The sequence below is a fragment of the Gobius niger genome (assembly GCF_951799975.1).
Source record: "Gobius niger genome assembly, chromosome: 9".
Classification (NCBI taxonomy): domain Eukaryota; kingdom Metazoa; phylum Chordata; class Actinopteri; order Gobiiformes; family Gobiidae; genus Gobius; species Gobius niger.
In genome coordinates this window covers 15,221,145-15,248,633 of record NC_136860.1, presented here as the reverse complement: position 1 = coordinate 15,248,633, position 27,489 = coordinate 15,221,145, and the positions used below count along the sequence as shown (strand labels likewise).

Genomic DNA, 27,489 nt, shown 5'->3' with positions numbered 1-27,489 from the left:
TTAAACTTGTTTAGTCTGCGGGAGTCTATTGGGAAAGCTACAGAACCTGAGAGGGTTTCGACGGGTTGAGCTCCTTTGATCCATCTTAGGTCATTTCATTCATTCATTTCTTCATTCTAGATTTACCAAAGCACGCAAATAGTGGTCCTTTGAGTTTAAATTAAAATACTCATAGTAAAACATTTATTAAATGCAATGTATGTACTATCTCATACAAATAGGCGGGATTGTAGATGTAAACCCTACATTTCTGTCCTACAAGAGAGCAGAGCTTGAGTTATAGAATTCGAAGGTTCTGTGATTCTGCTCATAAATGAATACCGTATTTTACGGACTATAAGTCGCACTTTTTTTCATAGTTCGGCTGGGGTGCAACTTATATATCAAAATATTATTTTCACACAAACAGCCGCTAGAGGGCGCTCTAGGCTTGTACCAGTATCTGCTACTCTTTTATGGTTGTACAATGACAATAAAGGGCTTCTTACTTACTGTACCATTTAAAATAAAATTAAAAAATTGTAAAGTTTGGAATGAGCGAGAAGCTTGTGAGGAAATGCCGAAAAGCTCTTCCTCCAATGAAGAAAACAAAAAAAGCTAATCACGGGTTAAAAGCTAGATTGCCACAGCTAGAGGAACGAGATCACAGATGTGTGCTTGAATAATGTGATGCCGGAAGAGGCTTGTCAACGGCGCACCTCCATGCCCAGATAGTTGCCAAGGCTGGTGTGACTTATAGTCAGAAAAAATGCTAAGTACTATTACGAATAACAGCTGCACTGGATCTCACACCGCAATGTACAAACATTTGACTTGCTCTAGAGCTTCTTGGTACCTTCACTAAAATCCTCATAGAGTGATTGTATGCAACAGTCAGTTTATAAAGGCTCCTCTTTTCATAACTGTGTACAAAGGAGAGCACACTGGCAGAGCACATGTGAAACTTACGGGTGAGCGTATTCGCCTGCCCATATAGTTTGCACTGTCCATGTCTCTGTCGTCTCAAAGGTCACTCGTGACATAATGGCCAATTTATTTGATCTCATTAGTCACTTGTAGAAGGTTTCCAGTTCCCACACAAATAAAAATCAGAAAATCCAAGTCTTTGATCCTCGTTTGGTTTTACAACCATGACTATTCTTTGGAGTATACTTCAGGTTAATTTCTAATCCTTACTGTGAGCAGATATTTAGAAGCTTATGTTGGCCAGCATTATATGGGGACAGCAGGACCAGATCACCGGCATACATTAAATAGTAGTAAAGATCATTTCCAACTAAACATCCAGTTTTACACTGATTCAGCTCTCTTTGTTTTTGCTTTACGGTCAAAAAAAAAAAAAAAAAAGTTCTAATCCAGCACAGTTGTACCAACAGATGTGAAATGTTTAGATCATACGAGGAAACCTTTTTAATGCCATTTCAGTGGAAATTTCACTGCTATAAAGAGCACTGAATGTCACTTGACAGTTGATTTGAGCAGATTACGCTCTACCCTTCCTGTGACCCATTTATATGAAATGTGTACATTTGATTTGTCAAAGTGCTCAGTTCAAAATTAACATTACATTTATATAAAACATGAATCTTTAATCTGCTCTCTCTGGATGCACCCGTTGAAACCACTGACCCCAAATCCATTTACTTTACAGAGAGCAGGTCGCCGCTACGTTCAGCTGATGCAAAAGCACAGCTGCTCTCTGTCCGCAGTGCCCCACAGTCGTGTGTGGATGTCATTGTAAACCAGTTCAAACCGGGCTCATCTTTTGATGCCAATATATAGTAATAAATAGTTTATAGTATATCAGCAAAATATCATGGAATTGTTGTTGACTTAATTTATATTTAGTCCAAACAGCGAGGATCATTTATATAACAGAGACCCTTTAGCAGAGTTTATGGCTCTTTAATTGAATTGAAAAAATACACTGGAAATGTTACTGCAGTTCAAAGCATGCATTTGTTTGAGGTTGAGCTTGAGATTTATTTTGAGTCATAATAAAATAATAAAATCAACACCAAAATCAACCTATAGAGAGATAAGAATGTGACTTATATTTTCTCCTGAACTAATTCAACAGCTGTATTCTCCCCCATGTCCCACTCAGAGAATACGGTCTGTCCTATCTGTCCCTGAGAACCTGCATTGGTCTGTGGACAGCCTTCCTCTGCATCGTCCTGGTGGCCACGGATGCCAGCTCTCTCGTGCGCTACATCACCAGATTCACCGAGGAAGCCTTCGCCTCGCTCATCTGCCTCATCTTCATCTACGAGGCCCTGGAGAAGCTCCTCCACTTGGGAGTGCACTACCCCTTCAACAAGAACAACAACCTGGACAAGCTCACCACGTACTCGTAAGGGTTTGCCATCTCTATCATCTGTAAATGTTGACACTTTTGGGATTGGGTTAAGCAAACTTGCCATTTTAATCACGATTGACGACATCATTGTGTGAATATCAAAAAAAAAGCCTATAATCTTAGAAAGTTGGTAATCCGTGACAGATTCTGTGGGATTATTTTGTCACCCACATGTTGATGCGTGTTGGGCAGATGTTCGTGTGTGGAGCCCACTGACCCCTCCAACGTCACCCTCAAGTACTGGGAGCGCAACAACATCACGCCGACAGAAATCTACTGGGAAGCGCTGGAAGTCAAGGTAGGACGGAGCGCGTTTTTCGTGACACAAGAGCCAAAGTGAGCAAGACAATTCACCCACTTTGTCTCTAGACCAATGCCCGCCATGCATGACCGTGCGTTTGTGAAAGCCAAAACGGGACAACGGATGCAAATTGGCCCTAGCCCTGTTTACACGCATCAGTCTCAGTCTTTTTAAAATGCAGTGTTTCCACAAAATAGTCAAAATGTGAGAAAAATGTGTGATCTATTAATAAATGTTGCTCCAGAAATACAAAAACACTTAGTATCTTTATTTTTATTTCATTTTGTTGATAAATGTTAATAGGGTGTACATTGCAGACAGACAACCGCAGACAGGATACCTGACGGCATTGTTGGAAGGATAGATCCAGGAAAAGGAATCAACTTTAAATCTGCCCTGCACTATCACCTTAAATGACACACTTAAATGGAGTAGACGGAGTGAGATTATCGTCATGTAGACAGGATTATATTGGATTACACAACAAATGACTGAAAAAGCACATTTTTACTGAAACACTGGTTTGTGTTTCCAGGACTGCATTAAAAACCAGGGGGAGTTTGTGGGCAGTGCCTGTGGACCCCATGGGCCCTACGTCCCGGACGTCCTCTTCTGGTGTGTCGTCCTTTTCTTCTCCACTGTCTTCATGTCCTCTTTCCTCAAAGAGTTCAAGTTCAGAAACTACTTTCCCACCAAGGTACACTTTAATACTTTCATATATTTGGTTTCTAGACCGTTTTGGCTGAGCGCTTGTTTGCTGCACTCATGGTAAAGTGCTGCCCTCTAGTGGTCCAAGTGGTCACTGCAGATTGCTCTGTGTTCAGGTCAGAGGCATCATCAGTGATTTTGCCGTGTTCATCACCATCATGACGATGGTCCTGGTCGACTACGCTTTGGGAATCCCCTCTCCTAAACTCAAAGTTCCAAGTGTGTTCAAGGTGAGATCTTTTTAAAGCATATAGTATGAAAAATATTTGAATGGGGATAAGACGTAATAAATATTTGTGAAGCTTTCATTTACAAAGTGCCATTGTTCTGTTTTTAATTACCAGATCTGTTTCAGTGCCATAAATAAAACAACAAGTGGCATTTGAAGAGCACAGTAGCAAATATCCAAAAAATTCTGAAATTGTTGTGAGAAATTGTGTTGTGTGTCTTCATATGGACCTCGAGTCTGATGATAAAGATGATGATGAATGAAATAGATAATAATAGTGAGGAAGTCTTATTTCTGTGTGTAATGTGTGTGTGTTTTCCAGCCCACCAGAGACGACCGCGGCTGGTTCATCAGCCCCATCGGACCAAACCCGTGGTGGACCGCGGTGGTCACCCTGTTCCCAGCTCTGCTCTGCACCATCCTCATCTTCATGGACCAGCAGATCACTGCAGTCATCATCAACAGGAAGGAGCACAAACTCAAGGTATTTTACCTCACAAGCATGACTGAAGTTAAAAACATATAGTATTAGTATGTTATTAAAAAGTCAAACATAGCTGATCATGCTGCATGATGGTTACCTGTCCCTGTCAGAAAGGCTGTGGGTACCACCTGGACCTGCTGATGGTGGGGGTGATGCTGGGGGTGTGCTCTCTGATGGGGCTGCCCTGGTTTGTGGCCGCCACGGTCCTGTCCATCACCCACGTCAACAGCCTGAAGCTGGAGTCGGAGTGCTCGGCCCCCGGGGAGCAGCCCAAGTTCCTGGGCATCAGGGAGCAGCGGGTCACAGGACTCATGATCTTCGTGCTCATGGGATGCTCCGTCTTCATGACCTCTGTCCTGAAGGTAGCGGTCCGGTTTTAAAAGTTATCTCGATGTACATCCATGTGACTAACGCCTGTCCTGTCTTCCAGTTCATTCCCATGCCAGTGTTATATGGAGTTTTCCTTTACATGGGAGCATCTTCTCTGAGAGGCATCCAGGTACGGCATGTCTTTAAAAGCCAAACAAACAAACAAACAAACAACAAGCAGGGCAAGTTAAAGTAGTCACACAAATCTTTAGCAAGCTTTCTCCCACCTGAGAAAATATTTGGCCGTCGACTTCAAAAGCAGGTCCAAAACGTAACTGCAGCTCGAGGACTTGCTACACCTGAAATGGAATTAAATGTGAGCAATTAACAAAACAAAAGGAGGGCAAAAAGATGAATGGTGCTGCACGAGCGAAACATCCTCAAGTTAAGCAACACAGTCCAGTGATATTTGATATCCGAACATTTCTACCGCGATTACTTTGTACTATACTTTCAGTTTAGGAAGTATCATGTCCTCCCCCATGGGATTTTATTATGTACAGCACCAACCTGTTGTCTTCTCTTTTTTTTTATCTTTTTGTTGTGTACAAAAAGCTTTTAATGTTTAATTATACTAAATTGGTAATGTCCCTTTAAGAGGCGGCGTATTAGCCACCGCTCTCCTCCGCGGTGCAGCCTGAATGAGCTTCATAGGGAAGGCGTCCACGCTGTCTGGCTGCCCACAGAAAGTGTTAATTGGCCTCCAGTGTGTTCCCAGCGTTTAGCAGAACACCTGATTGTTATTTAATTGCTTCGCTTTAGCTCCTTGTTTTCCTCCTTTGGAAAGCCGGTCTATTAGTGGTTTTCAAAGTAAACCGTTTGCTCGGGAAAAAAAAAAAAGAAGTTTGGTGGTGGAGCAAAACAAGTGATGCTTGTGCTGTTAGACTTGCTTTCACTGTAGAAACTGCACTTGTGAGAGTCGTTTCATGACGCGGTGCTTTTTTACCGGTCATTTTGAAGTTGTATATTTACATGAGTGAAACATTTGGTTACTTTGTTAAGTGTTGAAAGATTAAAGCCACACTGCGTAACATTTCACCAAATAAACAGAATAAAATACAAGCGTTCATTTTTATTACAGATGTTTCTACTGTTTTAAAAAAATACCTAAAAATGAACAAATAAATACTGTATGTTTGTTTGCTGTGCTAAAACCTTAGGGAGCGAGACGTCACTTTAGATGTCTTTTGTTGGTTTTAGCTTTCAAATGAGACGTTACACTGGCCTCTAGGCTGTGACCTTTTAGATTTGGGTAAAGCTGAAATGGAGAAAATGGAAAAGCTATTTTCACTGTGAAAATAGCTTAATCTAGCTGGTCATTATCTCTTGTATTGCTGGCGACAGCATCATCCTAAATGTTGCGCAGTGTGACTTTAAACACAAGTTTAATCTTCTCAAATCTTACTTAAAAAGTGTTTTATAAGTAAGTTTTGCATACATGTTTGTAAGTTGGATACCATCACTACTTGTACATACACATGACTACCTGACGCTCATACAGTTACTCAGTATTCACCAAGTACTTCCCTTACTTGGATAATTATTTGGATGACAAACATTACTTTTCCTTACTCTTATCTCTGTCATTTTACTTCTCTGGATTTTCTTTTTCTTTTTCTTTTTTTTTTGAGTAGTAGGTAGTTTTTAAAGTAACATTTAATAAACCACTTTGTTTCAGTGTCTCAAAAGCGCCATTAAACGATAAAGTGTTACATTCACGCATTAAGTTGATAGTTGATTTAAACTGAGCCCTGGCATTGACTGAAGTCATTATTTTGTGTCCAGTTTTTCGACCGGCTGACTCTGTTCGGGATGCCGGCCAAGCACCAGCCAGACTTCGTCTATTTACGGCACGTGCCCCTCAGGAAGGTGCACCTCTTCACCCTCATCCAACTCAGCTGCCTGGCCCTACTGTGGATCATTAAAACGTCCAGGGCTGCCATCGTCTTTCCCATGATGGTTTGTAGGAGGTTGTAAAAGTACAACATTAGAAATAGTCTTTTGAATTGTTTTTATTTTTTACTTTTTTGGCTTGGCAGGTTTTGGCGTTGGTGTTCATCAGGAAGTTAATGGACTGTATCTTCACTAAAAGAGAGATGAGCTGGCTGGACGACCTCATGCCAGAAAGCAAGAAGAAAAAGCTGGAAGATGCTGACGAGGTACAACATCTCACAGAAGTATCATAGGTTGTCAGGGGGATGCGTTCCAGACTTCACTGCCTTGTGTTAGTGTTGAAAAATAGTGTTGTATGGTCTTGTGTCTTGCAGGACGAGGAGCAGAGCATTTTGGCAGAAGAAGATGGAGTGCAGGTTCCGCTAGATGGATACAAGTGAGTTACAACTCTTTACTGTCTGTGTAGTCTCTCAGTCGTACAGGAGTTGTCCATCTTCAATACGGTTCTTGAACCATCTTCTGTACTCTGTAGTTGAAGTGTCAAAGGTTTCGCCTCTCATCTAAAAGGCTTCGTCAGCGCGCTAAGGTTTCATCTCAGCTCGCAGACTAGACATAGACCACTGGGAGGAGTTAAGATTTGCTAAGTCCCTCCCCTCTATTAACAGCTACTCTCACGTGTAGGGAAACAGCTTTGTAGTTATGAGTCTTTGTAATTCTAAGTCTTAAAGCAGCACTAAGTAACACATGCCCCTAGAGGCCATAAGTGCCACTGCAGGTGTCGTAGCATGTTACGTTTTTTCTACTCATTAATTGTCCGTGAGAGAAAATACTACACTGACAGAAAAGACAAAGGGAGAGAGGGATATTGTTCATCCAATCACTCAAACTTCGTTGTAAATACTGTTTAAGTGCCGCTAGCCCGCTGTTAGCTTTGCCCGTTCTTCTTCGTGATTCCATTAGTATGTTTTTGATCTCCGGGTCGGAGCAGGGAAAGTTGCAAGCATGGTTTTATGGCCAGAGACACCAGGGGGAGATGAAAGACCCAACAAACATTAACACTTGTATTACCCCCAGACAGGGGCGTAGCACCAAATTCTGGGCCCTGGGTACAAACTATCTTGGTGGACCCCCCCCTCCATTTAAAATTCACATTTCATATTCTATGTTCTTTGACCACATGACAGTGGTTTAGTGGTTTGACAGTGCAGGTCATTTATATTCTATTAGAACTTTATCATATATACCTTAACTAAGTGAAAAAATGGGTTGGCCAAAAAGTACTTCATATACAAACGAATATCCAATCCAATGAGTACTTAGTTCATGGTTTGTTTTATTGTTTGTTTTATTGTTTGTTTGTTTGTTTCAAGTCAGTGTTTTACTTGAAATTGCCTCTGATTTGGCTTCAGTTACAGAAATTGAATAACCTTTAATCCTGTGGTGACCTAGCTATTTAGATTAAGGTGGAATATTCTACTTTCATTGGGCCAATTGAAATGGCTAGTTTTAGGTAGAGCATAATGATTATTAGCATCACATTAAACAGGAGGGCTGCACCAGGACAGGGGATATTTGTGCTGAGAATAACACATGTGTCACTTTAAAATAGGCATTAAAATGCTATTTTATAAAAAAAAGTGATGATACTGTCTTTGTGGCCCACAGGCCTGAACAAAAAACTCAAGGGCTTCAGTCTGATTTAGTCTCACCATATTTCAAGCCTATACCTTTAAGTGTACTGTCAGTAAATTGTTGTTGTATAAAGTTACGTTGGAATCGACTAAATGGCTCGAGCTCCACCTTTCACTAGAACCAGCCTGGCTCGTCTCCAAAGCTGCGCATTTATAATGCGTGAATCCAAATGCGCGCGGCTAATTAAAAAAAAAATAGCGTGCGCGACCTGTGGCTTTTGTCACTGTATTGGCCTGATGGCTCAATTATAATAAATATGAGGAAAGAGAAACTTTAGAGGTTAAAACGAGGAGAGAAGGAGCTCTGTCTCTGACTCAGCTCAGGCAGAGGCAGGACTCGCCTCATGTTTAAGTGTCATTTATGACAAGAAAGTTTCCTCTAAGGTCCGCTAGAACAGGCTAGTGTTAAATAAAAGCACATAAGAGCGAGGCCAGACTAATATCTGTCTTTCTTAGCTCTGTGTCATTAGATTACATAGTCCACCTCATCAAGTCACTGCTGAGCTGAAGCTGGTGCTGAACACCGGTGTGTGGCTGAACCATTGGGCACATTTTTAAAGGGGTGTCAGGGCCCTGAGATATTATCCATCATTATTGTTTGTGCAAAATTCTGTGTAGCAACCACTGTATTTTAGCCGGTTGTTCAGTTCTTATAGAATCAATTATGAGGAAACTTAGAAAGTACAATACAGAACGCTTTCTGCAGCATTTTTGAGGGCCCCTACCCTGCTCTGGGCCCTGGGTACTCAGTACCCTTTACCCCCCCAGTCCGACGCCCCTGCCCCCAGATGGACAACAAAAAGGATTTATTAAGGTAAACAAGTTACTGAGTTTCAGTCTTAACAACCCTATTCTCAGCTGATCACTGCTATTTACCTGCCTATTGATCTGACCTGGGCTGAGTTTCAGCCTCATTAGCATGACCAGAAGACAGAAAATCCCTCCATGAACAGGAATGGCGGACTTAGATTTCATCTAAGTCTCCATTGTACAACAATCTCCTTCGCTCCAGGCCTGGAGAGCTCTGTCATGCTAATGAGGCTGAAACTCAGCTCGGGACAGATCAATCTGCAGGTATTTAGCAGTGATCAGCTGAGATTCAGCTGCCGTTCAGACTGACACTCAGGTGTGAGTTAGGTCGTTAGGACTTAAAACTGCAAAGACTCATAACTACAAGGATGTTTAACCACAGGTGAAAGCAGCTGATAATAGAGGGGAGGGACTGAGCAAAGCTAAACTCCTCCCAGTGGTCTATATCTGAGCTGAGCTGAAACTTTAGTGCACTGATGAAGCCTTTTGTATGAGGCAAAACTTTCGACACTTCAACTACAGAGTACAGACGATGACTCAAGAACCTTCATTGAAGATCAACAGTTTCCTGATCACTGCTGTGCATCCTCAGGCTGTTGAGATAAAACCTTTTCTTCTGCTTCTAACAGAGGAATTCCCATCATCAACATCACGGATGAGATGTCCAAAGGCTCTTTTGGAAACACATGGAACGGCTAAGGAATGTTTTTCACTCAATAGTTTATGGTAAGACTTCATCAGTGGTTCTCAACCGGCCTGACTGAACGCTACCAACCTTTCTCTAAAATGTACTCTTTGTTTATCCCTTTTTGACAGTTATCCCGGCTAGGACCAAGGAAGTTGTACGTCTGTGAAAAGTCTCAACGTGGAAGTTTACCATTATGTTCCCTACAAATCATGTGTAAAATGTGGCTAACTGTAAAAAAAATCTTCTCTCCGTGAACCTTTTTGTGTTAAGTTAAACACTTTCTCCCTGAAGTGGCGCACGTACTGGAGAATAATGCTCAAAACGTCTTGCTTATTTTTGTCCACATTATTTTAAATGTTCACCTTTTAATTGCTTTAACTTAAGATTTAAATCGAAGTAATGGGAGTGTGTTTGGAAGCACTGAATGATTGACCGAAGCACTTTAGGTGTGAGCCGGAGCACAGTTTACCTGATGAACCAAAAGCACTTTCATGTATATCAGTATTTTAGTATAGAAAGATGTGTGGAAAGGGAAAGACGGCTTTAAAAGCAATAATGGAAAACTGTGCTGACTTTCTTGTTCCATTTTGTAAATGTAAAGTATTTATTTCTTGTACTTATGTTAAGTTTGGTGATTATTTCCATTAAGTCAAGATGTGGGCATTTGCAATAAATACTGTATCTTCAAGATGAGAGAACCCGTTGTTGTTAGAAGTGTGGATGGGCTGGATTTAAATGGAGTCTGCCAGTCTGAAGCAGAGTTCAAACATTTGAGAGTTTAAAGGTACATTATGCAACTTTTTATACGAGAAAAAAAAAAGTTGATAGTTGTGCGTGCTTGACCTTTGTATTGACCCAGCGGCTGTATGGGTGGTCAGCATGGCGCCTTTACTTTTGATCACAGTGGACTTCTACAACGCTCCAGGATCACTTGTTTTGTAGGTTTTCTGGTGAGAGGCTCCGTCAGCAGAGAACACCTTCCAACCTATTGGATTTTAGAGACCGCTTTGATGGAAAGTAAAAGGGCCATGCTGACCACTCATGCAGCCGCTGCTTCACTACAAGGTCAAATATGCACTAATATCACCTTTTTTTCCCTGCATAAGCATTTGCATAATGCACTTTTAAATATTCACGCTTTTTGGCTAAATGTACAGGAATGTATTTAAAAGGTGCATCTCGTCCATCTCTCATTAACCTTGCAAGCTATGTATTTTCCTTTATTTCTTTCAACACAATCAAATTATAATTTGATACATTTTGAAAGTTTGCACCCTGTATCTGAACTTCTATGGGAACAATGAAGCAGATGACATGTTCCATTCCGATTGCATTAAATGGTTTCATTTTCATCTTTGAATTTTCAAAATGACAAAAGGGAAAATAAAAGGCCACAGCAAGTACTGCAGTTTGGGCACTCCCCAATAAGGAAGTTGTAAGGAAGAATGGGCAATAATCCCTCAAACCAGAATCGAAAGACTCTTGGCGGCCCAGAAAAGCATTTAAGACTGGGATAATTGGCATATTGGGGGGGGCTACAACGTCTTATCTCTGGAGGGTGCCCAATTGTTTGTTTCCCTAGCTTTCCGGTCACTTCCTTTCTGATTTTTCTTGATGTATTTTTTATGGGGATGCCTTTTGGAGATCATTTCATGTTCCCCTTGCTTCTCTGTCCACATTAATAGAAATTCGGATCCGGGGTGCCTAAACATTTTCACCCCACGGTAGCTGTTTATCAAGCTTTTCATACCAAAGGAATATCTATTAAAGTATATTTGCCTTAGTGCCAGATTTAAACCCAGTTTAGAACTGGAACTGAGTCAGATCAAAAGTGGATTAAAATCAGAACCACTAATGAAGAGCAAGTTTGTCCCATAGTCTATTAGATCCTTTTGCTTTCAGTGAAATCAAACTGTTCATTCATGTAATAGACCAGCGACAGAACAATCAAATATCAATGTCATTAAAGGCAGAATCCAATTCCCAGGCCTCTCCGAATGCCCTCCCACAGATTACGGTTGTGGGCAGAGCCTTCACCCCCTTTTCGTTCTCCTCAGCAGATGGTTTTGACGCCCGCTGACAGCTCAGAGAGGAGGCACATCCCCGAGCATGTCAGTGCGACGGCCCTGGTGAATTATCAGCTTGTCTGGGTGCCAGGAAAGGTGCGCTGACCCAAAACCATGTGCCCACCGCGGCCGCGTTGATTTGCAGCTTCCTCCCGCTTTCATTAAGGATAAAGCCAGGAATTGGATGCTTGTCAAAACGTGGGCAGCTCTGATCCTGACAGGTGACACATCCCTCCTTAAATTCCCCCAGTTGACGGGCCTACGGGGTGTTTTAGCACCCGGGAGAACGATGCTTCAATTAGCCACAAGAGGAGCTTGTTTTGGAGACAGAAGCGTCAAAAGATTGAAAGAATAAAGCAAAAAAGCATTGTTCACATTTCTTTATTGAAAACTAAATGTGACTTTATGAATAAGAAAGATAATTTGGGTTATCTACAGTTTGCAGTTGCGATCAAGTGACGAGAATGGTTTTAAGAAAAGATGTTTAAAATGAATTCCAGATAAAAATGAATTTAGACTCAGTGTGTTTGCCGCTATTTAGCTGCGGACACAACACGTTGGATTTTGAAATGGGAACAAAACACAGATGTCAAATAGACAGTGATAGTGAGTTGTGGTTTATTCTTGTAACGTCGTCACTGCTGGGATGCTGTTTGGGGGAAAGGGGGTGGTGGTGGTGGTTCTATTCCCGCCTGCCCCGGCCGGTCTTGAGCCAGGACACAAACTCTTTGGCTGCCTGGTCCTGGAGGTAGGTGCTGACGTCGCTGGTGAACGTGCCGTCCGCATGGCGTCTGAACAGGCTTGAGGGAAATCAAGGGAGTTAGAAAGGCTTGCTCAACAGCACAAAGGTAGAGATGGACCAGTATATTGTTTAACCTCGTACCCCCCGCCTGATCCGAGTTCTTCCAGTTCGGCTTTACCCAAAATCTAAAAGCCTCTTCACTGAAAAGCTAAAGCAAACAAAACGGATTTTTGTTGTCGTTGTGTAACTTGTCGCCGCGTTTTTGTCCCAGTTTAGTAGCGTCTTTGTCTCTTTTTTTGTCGTACTTCTCTACTTTCTGCTGCTTTTTCGGTGTTATTTTGACCACACTTCTGTCACTGCGTTTTTGTCCCTTTTGTGTCGCTCCCTCGTGGCTTTTGTTGCTTTTTCGTTGCTCTTTTGTCACATTTTTGTCACATTTTTTGTTTTTCGTTTTCAACGCTATTTTGACCCTTTTTTTCCAAGAAGCTTTCAGATTAGGGTGAAGCCAAACTGGAGAAAAATGTGCTTGGTTAAAGTGGGGGTTAAGAGTTTAAATAGAAAATGAATGAATAAAAAAAAGGGATGCAAGACATAATAAAGGCATTAATAAATGTGTCCGAAATGCTACATTTTTACATACAAAGATGGTAGAACAACAATCTTAACCCAAACCCATTATTCCAGTGTTTAAAACATACTCTGTGATGGCAAAAATAAATGTACTCTACTGTACAACAATAAAAAGTCAGGTAACACACGTTTTTAATTGATCATGAATTATTTTGGAATAACTCTTTTCTTTTAGTCAGACACTAGTTTTTCTTAAAAAAAACTAGTTACACAGTCCTCTTTATCTATCAGCACACGATGATCAACTCATATCATTTTTTGCTTAGTAGAAGTGTGCACTCCTTACCCGTTTCTCTTGGAGTTTTTCAGCCACTGGACAAAGTCTTGCGCTCGTCTTGTCTCCAGGTATTTACTGTAGTCGTTGGAGAACGTTCCCTCTGAATGTCTCTTCACGTTGGACGTCTCCATTGGTTCTGAGTTTTCAGCTAAAAGCCTGTCAACAAACATAGATGGACAACAATATCATGAGAGCAGGTCAAGACCAGGTTTTTGCAAGAGAAAGTGCACCAATAAATTATGCCTTTAATAATATTATTAAGTTGATTAAATGGTTTAAAAAATGACATGAATTACCTTTGGGATTAATAATCTTTAAAATCAATTTTTAAATTAAACACAACACAAGTACTCTTTATGCTAAAAAAATAATAATATAAATCATCTTGTTTGAATCAACAACTTTTCAACATATATGAAAAAAATAAAATAATAATAAATCAGTTTAAATTCAATGAATATGATATGAAAGATGTGTCTTAAAAATACTAAAGGTGACAATGCATACGCTTGACGTGTATCTAAAATGTCCTCGTATTTCCAATGAATGCTATAAAACTCAATGCTTTTATCAATATTACTTGAAAAAGTTCTTACATGGAGTTCTGGTCGACATCATGGTCTGGTATCTGCCAACTGCACTGGACCAGGACAAGGAGCAAAAGTCCAGCCAAAGAGTATGTGCTTTTCATGGTTACAGCTTCTGCAAAAAAACAAAAACAAAGCTATTAATGGAAGTCATAAAATATAATACTCACATGTTTAAAACGCTATTTAATCTCACCTGTGCTTTCCCTCTGTACAGTGGATGGGGCAGTCCTCCTCTCCCGCTGCTGGGTGGTCTCGTGGTGCCTTCGCGGACTGCGGGACTTTTATAGGCGCCGCAGACGGCCGTCCCAGGTGACCGTCTCTCGTCACATGTTGCACCCGTTACTCTCAATCCATTAATCAGCTTCCGATTCAGTCCAGAGCACACGTTTGACTTGAAAAAAAAAGAAGAGGCCCTCTTTGGATGGTTAGTCACGTTCACACATCTGCTGGAGTTTGACAGGTAAATGTGGACAAATGAAGCTGAAGGGATGAACAACACGGAAAAATACTGTGAATTAAAACACTGTAAATTACTGGATATTTGAAATTAAATATTTATTGACCATAAAAAAGGTTTTGTTCACTCACTGATAGGGCTGGGTAAAAAAAAATCGATGCCACAACTATATTTGTCATATAGAACCACAAAACAGAACAATAATGTAAATGTATTCCATTAAAGGTGCATTTTGCAACTTTTCATGCAAAAAAACAAAAGTATTTGCGTATTTGACCTCTCAGTGACCCTGCAGATGTATAAATGGTGAACATGGCACCTTTACTTTCCAAACCTCGGACCCGGTGGCCTCTATTGTTTCTAGGTTCTCTGGTAGGTTTTTGGAAAAGGATAAAAACTTATCCTGAATGTTTTTCTTAATATTCATGCTCAGTACTTTGACCTCTCGCTGACCTTTAAAGTTGTTTGTCAAGGATGCTTGTAAATGGAGAAGTGCTGATGTAACTGGGCAAGTGGAGAAAGTACTGTACAGAGCTTGATAAACATGCACATACAGCACACTTACAGGTCTACACATAAAAAAAGTTAAACTAGTCATAACTAGTTTCAATACACAACTGATACATTAGGTGTAGTCCTGAAACAGGACTACACCTACCATATTAGGAGCTTAAGATAAGATAAAAGAGCTAAGAACTAAGAAGAAGACAGTACGATTTCGTGAAGGTCGAGAAGGAAATCAAACTTTGAAACTGATCACCTCTGATGTTCAATCTGCTATTTGTAAAGTGTCTTGACTTCTTTATTAAGTCAATCTAAGCTCATTTAAATCTCTGTAATTATATGTTTAGGTTTATCATTGTTGAAGTACACAATACTTCCCACCACTGAGCAAAAGAACTGGGTCAAATTACTGGTAATTTTTAGTATATCATCTTACATTTTCTCTTGTGGTAATTTGGGATTTTTATTAACAGTTTCAACACTTCTGAATTTGGTCTCGACACAACAACGCAGAGGACAACAGACTATTTAGTAAATTGTTTCCAGATTTCACTGCAGATGGAACCGTCTCCACGGTTACAAAAAAAGTTTATCCTGGAGCATCATAGAGTATGGAAAGCAAAGGTGCAAAGCTAACCAATTATGTAGCCACTGGGTCACTGACAGGTCAAGCACACACTAGAAAAAAATAAAAAATAAAATAAAATTCAGCATAAAAAGTTGCATAATGCACCTTTAAAGATTTTTGATCCTTTTATTTTTTCAATCCCAGCAACACCTATACTATAAACTACCATACTGGTATCGTTTAAAGGAACCCAGCCCTACTCACTCAACAGACTGATGCTAGTTCAAGTATCAATACTTTGCCCAAAACCCCGTCATGGGAAAACTATAAGGAAAACAAAAACTTTCTGCAGTTCATGCAGAAAAAACTAAGGCTAACAAACAATAGCCAATACTCTATGGTGGAAGAATTTGATGACATAGTATGCTGTAATATTCACAAAAGTCTGGACACGCCTCTGAGAGTTCACAACAAAAGATGAAAACAGGAAACATTTGAAAAAGTACAAAAAGTAACAGTGATACAAATAGATAAATATATCATTTAAAAAGTCTATTTTGAGTTGACGAGGCATTTTTTCAGAAAGTGGCTCATCAGAGTGTAAACATGGCGGTAGGCGGATCCTCGCAGCCCGTGGTTCTTGTCGGTGTACCACTGAAAACACAAATAAAGCACTAGTACAAACCCACTCAGCTTGAAATGCACTTGGAATCAACACCATTAAAGTCAATACGAGGAGCACTCCCCTCAGCCAATATTTACCATCGCCTCAAAGTCCACTTGTTCGTTGACTAGAGCCTTGGAGATCTGCGCCGCTTGCTGGAAATGGACGTTGTCTGGAGGAGAGAAAGCACTTTTGACTACGTGACCAAGGCGTAAAAGCTGAACATGGGGCAAACATAGGCTAGTTGTGCTGCGGCTTTGGTCACTCGGCTACGACATGTTCAGGGACCGCAGAGGACACACGTACCGTCAGCGGTGCCGTGGATCAACAAAAAGTCCACGTTTTTGAAGTTCTTGGCCCGATTTATCACGCTGCCATTCTGTTTAAAGACAATTTAGAGTTAGGAGAGTAATAAAGTTTTCATATGTAAAGATACAGTGTGGCTGACTTTACTTTGTAACCGTCCGGGTTGTCTTTGGGAGTGCCCATGTAGCGCTCTGTGTACACGGCGTCTGTGAAGCCATAGTTAGAACAATATTAAACAGCTGCCATTACCTCTGCAAGCCAATAATGTCATATTCTACCAGTGGTTTTTATATCAGCCTTTTAACTTTAAGCTGTATGCGTTACATGGCGTGCTGTGATGGGAACACTGAGGTTGGATCACTTGACTTCTCTCTCATTTCAAAAGTATAGAATAAAGAAAACAAGCATGCTACAAAATGATATTATTGCGTTATTTTACCAAACCATTTCAACACTATATGATCCATTCAAATGAAACACAAATCCCAAGTTTTTCAGCTAGGAGAAGTCATCAAAAAACTAGAGGTCGACCAATTTTTTTTTAAGGCCGATGGCGATATTTACAAGTGTTTGGTCTCTGTAATCCTGTGTATGAAGCTTCTAGATCAATACATTTTACAGTCTTAATTGCAAATGAAATGTTACGAACAGTCTCATGTAAAGCGCTTTGTAACCATGTCTGGTACTATATATATATATATAGTACCATATATATATACTTTATTTCGCATTATTAATAACAGCTCGCATAAAGTGATCTGATCATATTACCGGTATGTTAGATCAGTTATTACATAAAATAAAATACAGATACTTGGCCACTCCTGTATCTCTTTACGTGATCCAATCATGGATGGAGGTTAAAATAAGTCAGTGACTGAATTCTCCAGGTTCTGTTCTTCAAAATGACATGCAACATGTCCATATTCACTTGACTCATTTTAAAGCCCTGACTTTGCTCTTTCCAAAGCAAAAAACGGGATGTCTCTATTACTAAAACTGAACAAAATTAGGAAATGTTTAACTCGAGCAGACCTTTTACACAGTTTGCATAGAGTGTGTCGATCCCAGTCAGATGAAGACTTTAGTGATGTTGCGGTATATTGTGGCTTAATGCGATTCGGATATTGCATCTCCTGCTATCGCGATACGATACTCTTTGCGTTCTATCGCGCAGCCTTAATATTGACCTACTTAAACTGATCCGGATACCCTGCAGGATTAATAATAAGCCAAAGTTTAATAATAATAATAAGCCAAACTATCAACATAGGTACCGTAATATTCCCATTCAGCCACTGGGGCCACTGCGATCCCACACTTCAAGAGGCCACTCCCAGATCCCAGTGCCATCGCGGTAGCGTAACCTCCGTAAGACTAGGAAAGAAAGTCTTCATTTCAAATCACATCGATTATATATCGTATCGTTATCATTCGAGTGCACTCACCCATCCCCACATGGCTATTCTATCTTTGTCAACAAAACCCATGTTAATGAATTGCCTGCAACACATAATTTAAACAGACATTTTAGTCTCATATAAATGTTCTTTTTAACCTCTTAACCACCCGCCTTAACCAAATCTAAAAGCTTCTGGACTGGAGTTTACAGACTATAGGCCAGAGTAACGCCTCATTTGAAAGCTAAGACCTACAAAACTGATTGTAACTCTTTTGTTGCGTGTTTGCCGTGTTTTCTTCTCTTTTTTGTTGTGCTTCATAGTTTTTTTTGTCATGTATTTGTCGTTTTCTGTTAGTTTTTTGACAATCTTTTGTAGCTTTTTCATCACTTTTTAGGCATGTTTTTGTCGCTTATTAACCGTGTTATTGTTATTGTCGCTTTTTTGTTGCATTTTCATCCCTGTTTTTGTAGCTATTTTTACGCTTTTTTCATTGAGACTATAGATTCGGGTAAAGCCAAACTGGAGAAATTGTGTTTGGTTCAGGGGGTTAATACAACAGCTAAAACATTGCATGTGACAAATAAACTATATAAACAGTGAAGATAGTGAAAAAGTGATGAAAAAGAAAAAAAAAGAGACCAACAAAAAAGTGCCGGAATAGCAAAAATAACACAATAAAAAAAGCAACAAAAGCACAACTAGAAAGTGATGAAAAATGCTTCAAAAACACAACAAAAAAACGTGGCAACAATGCAATAAAAAACATATAATCAGTTTGGTAGGTCTTAGCTTTCAACAGCGTTTCTCTGGCCTATAGTCTGTAAGCTCCATTCAAGATGCTTTTAGATTTGGGTAAAGCCGAACTGGAGAAGATGCACTGGGTTAAGGCGGGGGTTAAGAGGTTGACGACCTAGCATTTACCCGCCCCTTTACCTTATTCCTGAGAGTTGATCTTCTACTTCGAACGTCCCGAGCTGGTGGTAGATGGCGTGCATGATTTCGTCTCCTTGGTAACCGCTCCCTCTTCCGTCAAAGCTGGCGTAGATGATGTCCAGGGTGCTGGTGAGGGACGTGGCCCAGCTCAGCTTGAAGCGATAGGACACGGTCTGGCTGCAGGGGCCTCCATACCTTCACAGTACAGCGCATGAAAGTACTGATGCGTTTGAGTCCATCTAATAATGTTCATACTCACACTTCAATGAGGAGGGGATATTTTTTGGACTTCTTGAAATTTGGCGGCAGCATCATTTGATACCAAAGATCTGCCGGCAAAAATGTCAAAACGCAGTTCATCAATGTTAAAATTCAAAAATATGTTTAACCTCTTAACCCCCGCCTTAACCGAGCACATTTTCTTCAGTTTGACTTTAGCCAAATCTAAAAGCTTTAGGATTTAAACGCAGCATAAAAAGCATCAAAAGAGTGACAAAAAAGCAAACAAAACAGGCGACAAAAAAGTGATGAAAAAGCAACAAAACAGGCGACAAAAAAGTGATGAAAAGGCAAGAAAAAAGGTGACAACAAAAGCACAGAAAATATGACAAAAAAGTGACAACAACGCAAGGAAAAAAAAATCTGCTTTGTCGGCCTTAGCTTTCAAATGGGGCGTTCCACTGGCCTATAGGTTGTAAGCTTTAGATTTGGGTAATGCTGAGATAATGTGCTGGGTTCAGGCGGGGCCCCACTGTTGGATAAACTGTTTTCGAAGCCGTGAACACTCACCAAATCCTGCTACTTTAAATGTGCCGTACTGCATTGTTGGCATGTGGAAGTCGGTGAGGACATTCTCCAGTTCTTTGTTGTCCTCAAGAACAGTGAGCTCTGAGGAGAAAGAAAGTATTCTTCATCCTGAACTGTTGCTTTTAACAGTTTCCTTTGAACACATCACAATATTTACAAAACTAAACAGGAATCTCAGACATCCCGGATGATTTCAGATAAACTAGTTATAGTATAGTATATATATCTAGCATAGTACATAAAGTATTGTCTGGTGACTATGTGAAGAAGAGAAATGATCATTCTTTAAACCATTGAACGTCAAAAGTATGTAAGTACTGTCTTGCTCATCACAATAATAACAATAATTGCAATTGTTAAAATGATTAGCTGATCATTTTTGTCTCATTTTGACATCCACTTGGGTCATATCGTATTTATTGTTTCATAAAATGTATTATATTGATATTGTTCCGGTTCATACCAACACCTGCTCCTGTATTGTCCATGAGCGTGTAGAGAGGCAGCCCAGGCCCTGGATAAAACACAGCTCATTACACAATGGTCAGTGAGTCTAAGTATAGCCTCTGAGCTCAGACGCTTCAGTCTGTTTTTTACGTATGAAACAAACAGATGTGGGTGTGTAACTGACCGCTGCAGTCCATTCTGTAATAGGAGGCGTCGTAGCTGAAGTAAGCTGAGTTGTACTGGCACCTGTCCCTGTGCAGGTCACAGGTCAGACACTCCGGGGCTGAGTGTGAGGTGCCAATGCGGATCCTGACAAAGAAAAGCAGATTTTTGTTAGCATGTGTATTGTACATATACTGTTGTACAATAGAATAAAGTGGGGTATTAGGAGGTATTGGGGATTGAAATTAATACAATTTTGATTCTTCACTTTACAGGTGGCTCTGTGCATGGAATGTTTTGGCTAACTTCCTGTTGGCCAGTGTCGGGCTAAGACTACTTCCTGTCCAAATTTTAACAAGCTAGGTGTGTTTCATAAAAAAACAAACATATAACATATTTCAGATAGTGGTGCCATTTGTTAGCGTCAAATTAGCATTAGCTTTTAGCTTTAAGGCTAAAACACCTACAGTGAAGTCTCTTCCAGATTATTTTGTGTGACGTTTTTAAAGGTCCTATATCATGCAACATTGACTTTTTGAAGCTTTTAGCCATGCTGTAATGCCATTATGAAACACACTCCCAGAGTGTTTTTTGTCTTCATTCATGCAGTTCTAAGCAATCCTCTGCAATCCTGGTCTCTGAGCAGCTCCGAGGACGAGGCTAACTCCTCATAGGAGTCAAACACAGACAGGAAACAGTCGCTACCATAGGAAGTTAGCATCACGTTTCTATGGAATATTCTGTGCACAAGGACTAATGCCAGTAAAGCTCACTGACTTCAACTGAACTAGGCATTTGTAAAGCAGAGAAAAATAAATGGAGCAAAAGAAATAAGACACACCTATACAGATTCCTCGTCACCGCCGAGCCTTCATTCTGGTTACTCACAAAATATCTGTACACAAATCAAACAGACCAGCCTTTACACACTTCTACAAATTATGTCCAATTTACACCTTCCCTCACATGGCGTCTTTGGTTAGCTTGCTGATGTAGACCACCTCCCATGTCCCTTCGGTTATGGCCGTCGCTTTGCCCTTAATGAAGAAACAACAGTTTTAGAGGAACCACATGAGATCTGGCATCAACGCGGGAAATGACACTTACCCCGCTCACGTAATGAATGTGTTTGTATCCGTGACTGTCACTCATCACTTTGTAGAAACTGAGCTTATCTTCGGCAAAGAAAAGAGGTAGTGGAACGTACTAGAAAAACAAATACCGGCTAATATGTGGAGTCAACATGGGCTTTTTCAATGTCCTTTGAGGGAAACTTACATGACCAACCCAGCCCGTCTTGCTTGTTTGTTCAAATTTCTAGAAAATAACAAACTTGTTTAGGGAATGAATTGTAAAATACATTAGTTAAGTGCTTCTCAAACTTTTCACACCAAGCAGCACTTTATAAAGTAACAGAGGGAATACACAGAGGCATGTGAGTACCTGTTTTTCCACCCAACTGCTCCCGTCAAACTCATACAGCTGTACAATCACATAATTTTGTTTCCTGTTGAGCCACTGCACAGCGACGCGTTGGTCCGTCGCCCAGGTCACTGAGCTCAAAATGTGATCGCTGCACAAAGGAAACAGAAAGTGACAAGGATTTCTTTTTTTTTCTTTTTTTTTTTGTTTACCAAGGATGGGCAGTGAAACAACGCCTTTACGGACAGCGATGTCATGTTTTTAAATCTACAAATACACACCCCGATGCCACTGATGCTGGAGGGAAGAGCTGTGAGCGGCGCGAGGGGTCGGCAGTGTCTACCACAAACAGTCGCACCTTTGGGAGAATGGAGCCGGCCTGAAACACACGTCAGAATTATAACAGTATGTAAACTTATGAAGCCACATTCTACTGATAGAAAGGTACAATAAATGTATTTACAATATCTTATAAACCTAGGGCTTTTCTAGGGCTCTATCAGGGATCTATTCAGCTTGGAGCATCCTCTTCTGGTAGTTAAGGGCACTACCCACGATAAACCCAAGATACAAGCCCCTATTTTTAGCTAACGACATGCAAACAAATCAACAGTGCTGTGATAAACGCATTTGACGTGTTGAACGGGCTCAGATTGGGTTGGATTCTTCGACCTATATGTATTCATTTCTCACCTTGGGGTACGGCACAGACACTGTTTCGGGATACTGCTCGTCCCCAAACCAGGTGTACTCGATTCTGTGAACCTCCGTGTCATTGAATTCCGCATAGGCCAAATATGTACCATTCGTCGACCACCACAATGCCCCATTAGATGCAAACACCTCCTCTGGGAAACAAAAGACACGCCAGAAATGGGTTATGATGAGCTCAGTTGCATCAAACCAGCTATTTCCACCCATTAGCATAAATTTCATATTTTTTAAACTGTGAAACTGAATGTGGCTTCTTCTGTGTTAAATTTCTTGTGTATTACAGTTGTGAAATGAAGATGTGCAACTTAAATGATATAATATGCCTCTACTACTACTAAACTTAATATTTACCAATAATCAGCCCATGACACATTTCTCTAAAGATGTAGAATATAACATTTATCCACAAAGGTTATTTTCCCACATATTTACTTTTACTTATTTTAACCTCTTAACCCCCACCTGAACCGAGCACATTTTCTCCAGTTCAGCTCATCGACCAGAGCTTACAGCCTGTATAGACCAGTGCCATTTGAAAGCTAAGACCTACAAGACTGATCATTGCGTTGTTGCTGTGCTGTCGCCACTTTTTGGTCATATTTTTGTTGCTTTTCTGTCACGTTTTTTTGTCACCAGTTTTGTTGCTTTTTCATACAATTTTTGTGGTATTTTTGTCGTTTTCAGTTACCATTTTGGTTGCCAATTTCAAGAAGCTTTTAGATTTGGGTAAAGCTGGGGGTAAGAGGTTAATGACTCGTTTTGTCAGACGTTGAAAGACACATTTCTGCTCTTTTGAACAGACAATATAGTTCTATTCTATTCTTTTTTGTATCTTTTTATTTTTTCATTTTACCTTCCAAAATTCATACAGTGTGGATGCTCAAAATGGAGTAGGCTGAAGCAATAAGCTAATAAGTGCCTACCCCATGTTCAATTCAATATACATTTACATAACATAATACATTATAAGGTCTAGATTACATTGACTTTTGATACAAACAAGTCCTTCCTGAGCTGAACAGATTTTTAACGATACAATCATCAGTTTTAAGCTTCCGACTTAGCCAAATTTGCCATGAAGAGCATTTAAAGAGCATAACACAGCAGCTTGGTACATTTGTTACAGATGTTTGCAGAATGAACCAAAAGAAACAGAACACTTGATAGGACGAAGTATATCTAAAAATAATTACTACGTCATTAATCTTACTTTTGAAGAAGATAATTCGAGATAAATCACAGGTTTACACTATAGTTCCTTCTGGTATAGGTTCCAATACCAATCTAATTGACATTTTTATCACGCGTTTGACTTGCATAGGGACAGACATATTCTATTCAGTGAAGTCAGAAGTTTTGAAGTAGTGACAATATTCTTGAGCACAATTTGCCCTTGTTTATGTAGTAAATGTTTACAAACCTTCATATGTCCAATCAGGAATCCCATTCACGATCTCATTCTCTTTGCCGTTGTCCGTTATTTGAACAGCTTCGGCATTCACGTTCCTTTTTAAAAACACGTTGAAATCTGAAACATAGGCCTACGGGAAAGGAAACCGTGTAGTGAGATGTTATTTACAAGGTTAAGGCAACACATTTACAAGCTAGAAGAAGCAAACACTCACGTATTGGTTTCCCATGGTAGACCAGAAAAAGTACTGGACGTAGGGAGGAAGATTCACAGGAGTAACAAAAGCACTGCGTGTGAGATGCAAACATATAAACGCTGAAGTATGGTTGATAAACCTGCAACGTAACCTTTTGAAATCACTTACTTGGTCTCCCTGTTGTAGATTGTGTAAGAGGCTGAGTAAGAATGCCTCCATTTCTGACAAAGCATTGGCAATAAAACAATCAATACACATAATAATGATGAATCTGCTTATGAAACCAAACAGAAAAATAACAAACCTTTGTGTAATTACTCTCAAGGGCTACGTACTTGTAGTCACCAGACAGAAAGTAATCAGTGGCGTCTACCTGTGCCTGTGATGAAACATACATTATTGAAAAATGTACTTATGTTTCTGACTAATTTTGTGTCAAATATTTATTACAAAAGTTGTATTGCTGATGTAAAGGGCCTCCTCTTTAGTTTCTACATTGTACCGGATATAGTTGCCATCAATAGATTTGCGCAAATACTCCTTATCTGCAAGTACAAAGAGCGTGTTAACTGTGAGAGATGCCATCAAACCACTTTTTTGCAGAAATACCTGATATCCAATGCATGCTGAAGCCCTTCCATCGAATCGTATCATTAAAGTAGTCTTCAATGGCAAACAGCTTTTTGGGAGCGCTTCCTGAAACCAGGAAAGAAGCAGATGAGAATGTATTCCACAGTCATTATGTCGCCTTAGGCAGAGAATCAAAGAGCACCAGTAGTAAAAACAACATAATGCTGTACGTGTTCATAGGTCTTTATTTATTTATTATAAGTCGATCCAAACAATACTTAAAGGTGCATGATGCAACTTTTAATGCAAAAAGGTTTGACATTTGTCCGTACTTGACTTGTAATGACCCAGCAGCGGTATGTATGGTCAGCATGGCGCATTTACTTTCCATCACAGTGCTCTCTACAACGCTCCAGTATCAATTGTTTTGTAAACAAATGATCCTGGAGCGATCCACTGTGATGGAAAGTAAATGCGCCATGCTGACCATACAGCCGCTGGGTCAAATAAGCACAAATATCAACTTTTTTTTTTTCACATAAAAAGGTTGCATAATGCACCTTTAAAATGAAAATGAGAAAAAGGTTTTTGTACTGATTGACATATTTTTTGGTTTTTCTTTATTATTGGGAAATATAGTGAAAACAAAAAAAAAATTTCACCATCTCAATTTGCTAAAACTAACATGAGATCATTTTTTAGACCTGCATGTTTATAGGCAGTGTTGGGGAGTAACTAACATTTGGAGTAATTAACTGTATTCTGGCAAAGTTACACTTTCATTTAGTATACAGTTACTTTCCAAATATCAATAGATGTATTCTCTTGATTTTTGGAAAGTAACTGTATTCTGCAGTACTCAATCATTACATTTTAACACCATATTGCACAACATTATTAATGTTGACCTGTTTTTCCTCCTAAAATAAAACATACAATTAAAACTCCTTATGCCACAGTTCATAAAAACACTGCACATGAGTCACATGATGCTGTATCTGCTCCTGTGCATTTGCCAAGAGCAGATGGTATGTGAGTTTAAAACACGTGTTTTAACAATTGTAGTCTTGATTTTTGTAATTCTGCGCCATATTTATACATAAATATAATGACAAATATAATGAAAGTATTCTATAAGTATTGAGAATACAGTACACTGATAAGACAAAGTAACAGAATATTTTACAAAATACTTTTAAGGCAAGCATTCAATATTCAGTAACTAAATACAATTTCAACACTGTAAAGGCTATGTTTTGAAGTGTTGGTTTACCGAAAGGCAAGACCATATTTCGTCACAAGGAGGTGCTGTTTCAAGTTTTCAATAAAAAACTTTACAAAGTCTTCTAAATTAGTGAATAGACTTTCCCATTAAGCTAAAGCGTGGATAAAACAATAGGCAGCAGTCACACATTATAAGATCAGTATATTTGTCCAGTATCTGCTGTATATGGCAAATGCAAACAACACAGAAAGCAAAGAAACAGGACTCAAGATGCCATGCAGGACATTTGGTTTAGCTGATCAACCACGGACAGGGAGAAGAGGACAAATAAAGACAACGACAGAAACAATCTTACTGTTCAAGTATATGGCTGGAATAGTTATAAGCGTGATGACGACAGCTGCCCCGACCACCCACCAGAGCACCTTGCTGTAGCCCTGTGAGAGGCAGCACAAAACAGCATTGCGCGTACATTTATTCAGGTTATCGCTAAATAATCAAACGCTACTGACATGGCAGAGCTATTGTCGTGCTGGTTTAAATCACTGACCATTTTTTGCTGCTGAATTTCTGCACATTCAGCGACGGCGGGACGCGCAGCCAACCCCGGGCGTCAGGAGTGTCTCGTCCGAGAAAGAAGCGTCTCTCGCGCAAACTTTACCGGAATTTTGGGACTTTTTAATCATAGTCTCGCGATGAGTGGACAGAGGAGTTATTTATCACAGATTTGCAAGTAAGATACATGACTATGCCCGGTTCCCGTACACGCGCTTCACTTTCATGGGTCCTACTGAACTAGTATCTCCAGTATATCTGCTGCTGCTGCTGGTGCATTCCTGGGCGCAGTCAAAAACTCACAGGGAAAACTCCTCCAAGTCAGCAACTTGGGACCAACCGCACAACTTCGGCTATTTAGAGATAATGTTACTTTTTTTCTGGTGATTTTACAGAAATACATCCGCCACTCTGAGACCAGTTCTATTGGGCTGTCAAAGGATGCTACAAATAAATGCATCACAATAATGGCACACACGGAGTCATTTATGGAAACTCATGAAATAAATGAAGAAGAATAAAGGAGGGTTAAAATAAGGTGACTCACACCTAACAGCTGGGCTCAGTGAGGGGAAAAAAACCAAAGCGTAGCACCTGTTAACATGCGTGTCTGACAGGTGGGTCCCAGGAGCCCACAGGCTCAGCGACACAATCACCAAGAGACAGAGTTTTAGCCAAGTTTATTTCCCCATCATCACCCTTTACACAGAAGGCTATTATTTCAAATACATCCACCGCAGCAAACATATTGTTGTTATAGTCTCGCCTGGCCAGGGTCAGCCAGACCACAGTCATTTCTCTTTTTTTGTTTTATTCTTTACAAAATAGGAAGTGGAAGTGGCCGGCTGACCAGGGTGTATGTTATGCCAGTGTAGTTACATATTGTGTCAAGTCAGGTTAGGTTGCCCTTCACCCAGATTGCATCAGCAGCAAACTTGCATCTTCAGTAAACCAATTTCATTTGGAGTTGGCGACCCTTGGTACTTTACAGTAAACTAAAAAGCCAAAGTAAATAGAGTCATGTAAACGTGTAAAAGTACTCAAATGGATGTGTATGTGAAATTAAGAGTTGTACACAAGCTTTCTCAGTTTAATATGTGGATGAATTGTCTCTTGATTGGTTGAGAAAGCCACATTAAGTTGGTTCTAAAGACACTTGTTGGAAATAAAAGGCAGGTGTGAAAATCACAATATTTCCTCTACTGCAAGCGCTGTTACCAAGGCAATTTTGATTCATATTTTAAAAATGGCGGCTAGGGAAGATGCAATACGAGCGATCGCGATATCGTCACATCCGTTGGCCGTGGT

At 40.1% G+C, this 27,489-nt stretch overlaps 3 protein-coding genes across 3 annotated transcripts in view; 1 reads left to right on the top strand and 2 right to left on the bottom strand.

Annotated features, from left to right (window-relative positions):
• The window catches only part of slc4a10b (solute carrier family 4 member 10b), a gene marked incomplete at its 3' end in the record, with an annotated part of 32,937 nt that extends 23,394 nt beyond the window's left edge, over positions 1-9,543 (top strand). The window contains exons 15-25 of the mRNA XM_079563773.1: positions 2,108-2,353; positions 2,552-2,657; positions 3,196-3,357; positions 3,485-3,598; positions 3,920-4,081; positions 4,192-4,443; positions 4,512-4,580; positions 6,236-6,409; positions 6,490-6,609; positions 6,718-6,779; positions 9,474-9,543. Of these exons, the coding sequence (XP_079419899.1) occupies positions 2,108-2,353; positions 2,552-2,657; positions 3,196-3,357; positions 3,485-3,598; positions 3,920-4,081; positions 4,192-4,443; positions 4,512-4,580; positions 6,236-6,409; positions 6,490-6,609; positions 6,718-6,779; positions 9,474-9,543 (1,537 nt within the window). The remainder of the gene's footprint in view (positions 1-2,107; positions 2,354-2,551; positions 2,658-3,195; positions 3,358-3,484; positions 3,599-3,919; positions 4,082-4,191; positions 4,444-4,511; positions 4,581-6,235; positions 6,410-6,489; positions 6,610-6,717; positions 6,780-9,473) is intronic.
• Positions 9,544-12,029: 2,486 nt separating this feature from the next.
• On the bottom strand, positions 12,030-14,216 carry gcgb (glucagon b). The gene is made up of 4 exons (XM_079563106.1): positions 14,031-14,216; positions 13,844-13,949; positions 13,257-13,403; positions 12,030-12,398 (listed from the first exon to the last, which is right to left on the bottom strand). Exons 2-4 carry the CDS (start codon positions 13,936-13,938, stop codon positions 12,281-12,283), a joined length of 360 nt encoding a protein of 119 aa, XP_079419232.1. The 5' UTR covers positions 13,939-13,949; positions 14,031-14,216; the 3' UTR covers positions 12,030-12,280.
• Positions 14,217-15,798: 1,582 nt separating this feature from the next.
• fap (fibroblast activation protein, alpha) lies at positions 15,799-26,408 on the bottom strand (the record flags this gene model as incomplete). The annotated part of the gene is made up of 26 exons (XM_079563772.1): positions 15,799-16,020; positions 16,129-16,202; positions 16,337-16,409; positions 16,484-16,542; positions 17,614-17,713; positions 17,785-17,839; positions 18,673-18,867; positions 18,932-19,001; positions 19,462-19,560; positions 19,943-19,993; positions 20,111-20,235; positions 20,930-20,983; positions 21,055-21,125; positions 21,196-21,294; positions 21,367-21,405; positions 21,532-21,661; positions 21,792-21,889; positions 22,204-22,358; positions 23,645-23,765; positions 23,850-23,922; positions 24,000-24,052; positions 24,136-24,210; positions 24,282-24,376; positions 24,441-24,527; positions 25,982-26,063; positions 26,379-26,408. 26 exons carry the CDS (start codon positions 26,406-26,408, stop codon positions 15,919-15,921), a joined length of 2,265 nt encoding a protein of 754 aa, XP_079419898.1. The 3' UTR covers positions 15,799-15,918.
• Positions 26,409-27,489: the final 1,081 nt, after the last annotated feature.

Excerpts from the sequence above, each read along its gene's own strand:
- gcgb (XM_079563106.1), bottom strand. The coding sequence starts at position 13,938 with ATGAAAAGCACATACTCTTTGGCTGGACTTTTGCTCCTTGTCCTGGTC. Across the intron at positions 13,404-13,843 it reads GATGTCGACCAGAACTCCAT|GCTTTTAGCTGAAAACTCAG; the intron begins GTAAGAACTTTT and ends GTTTGTTGACAG. Across the intron at positions 12,399-13,256 it reads AAAAACTCCAAGAGAAACGG|CCTGTTCAGACGCCATGCGG; the intron begins GTAAGGAGTGCA and ends ATTTCCCTCAAG.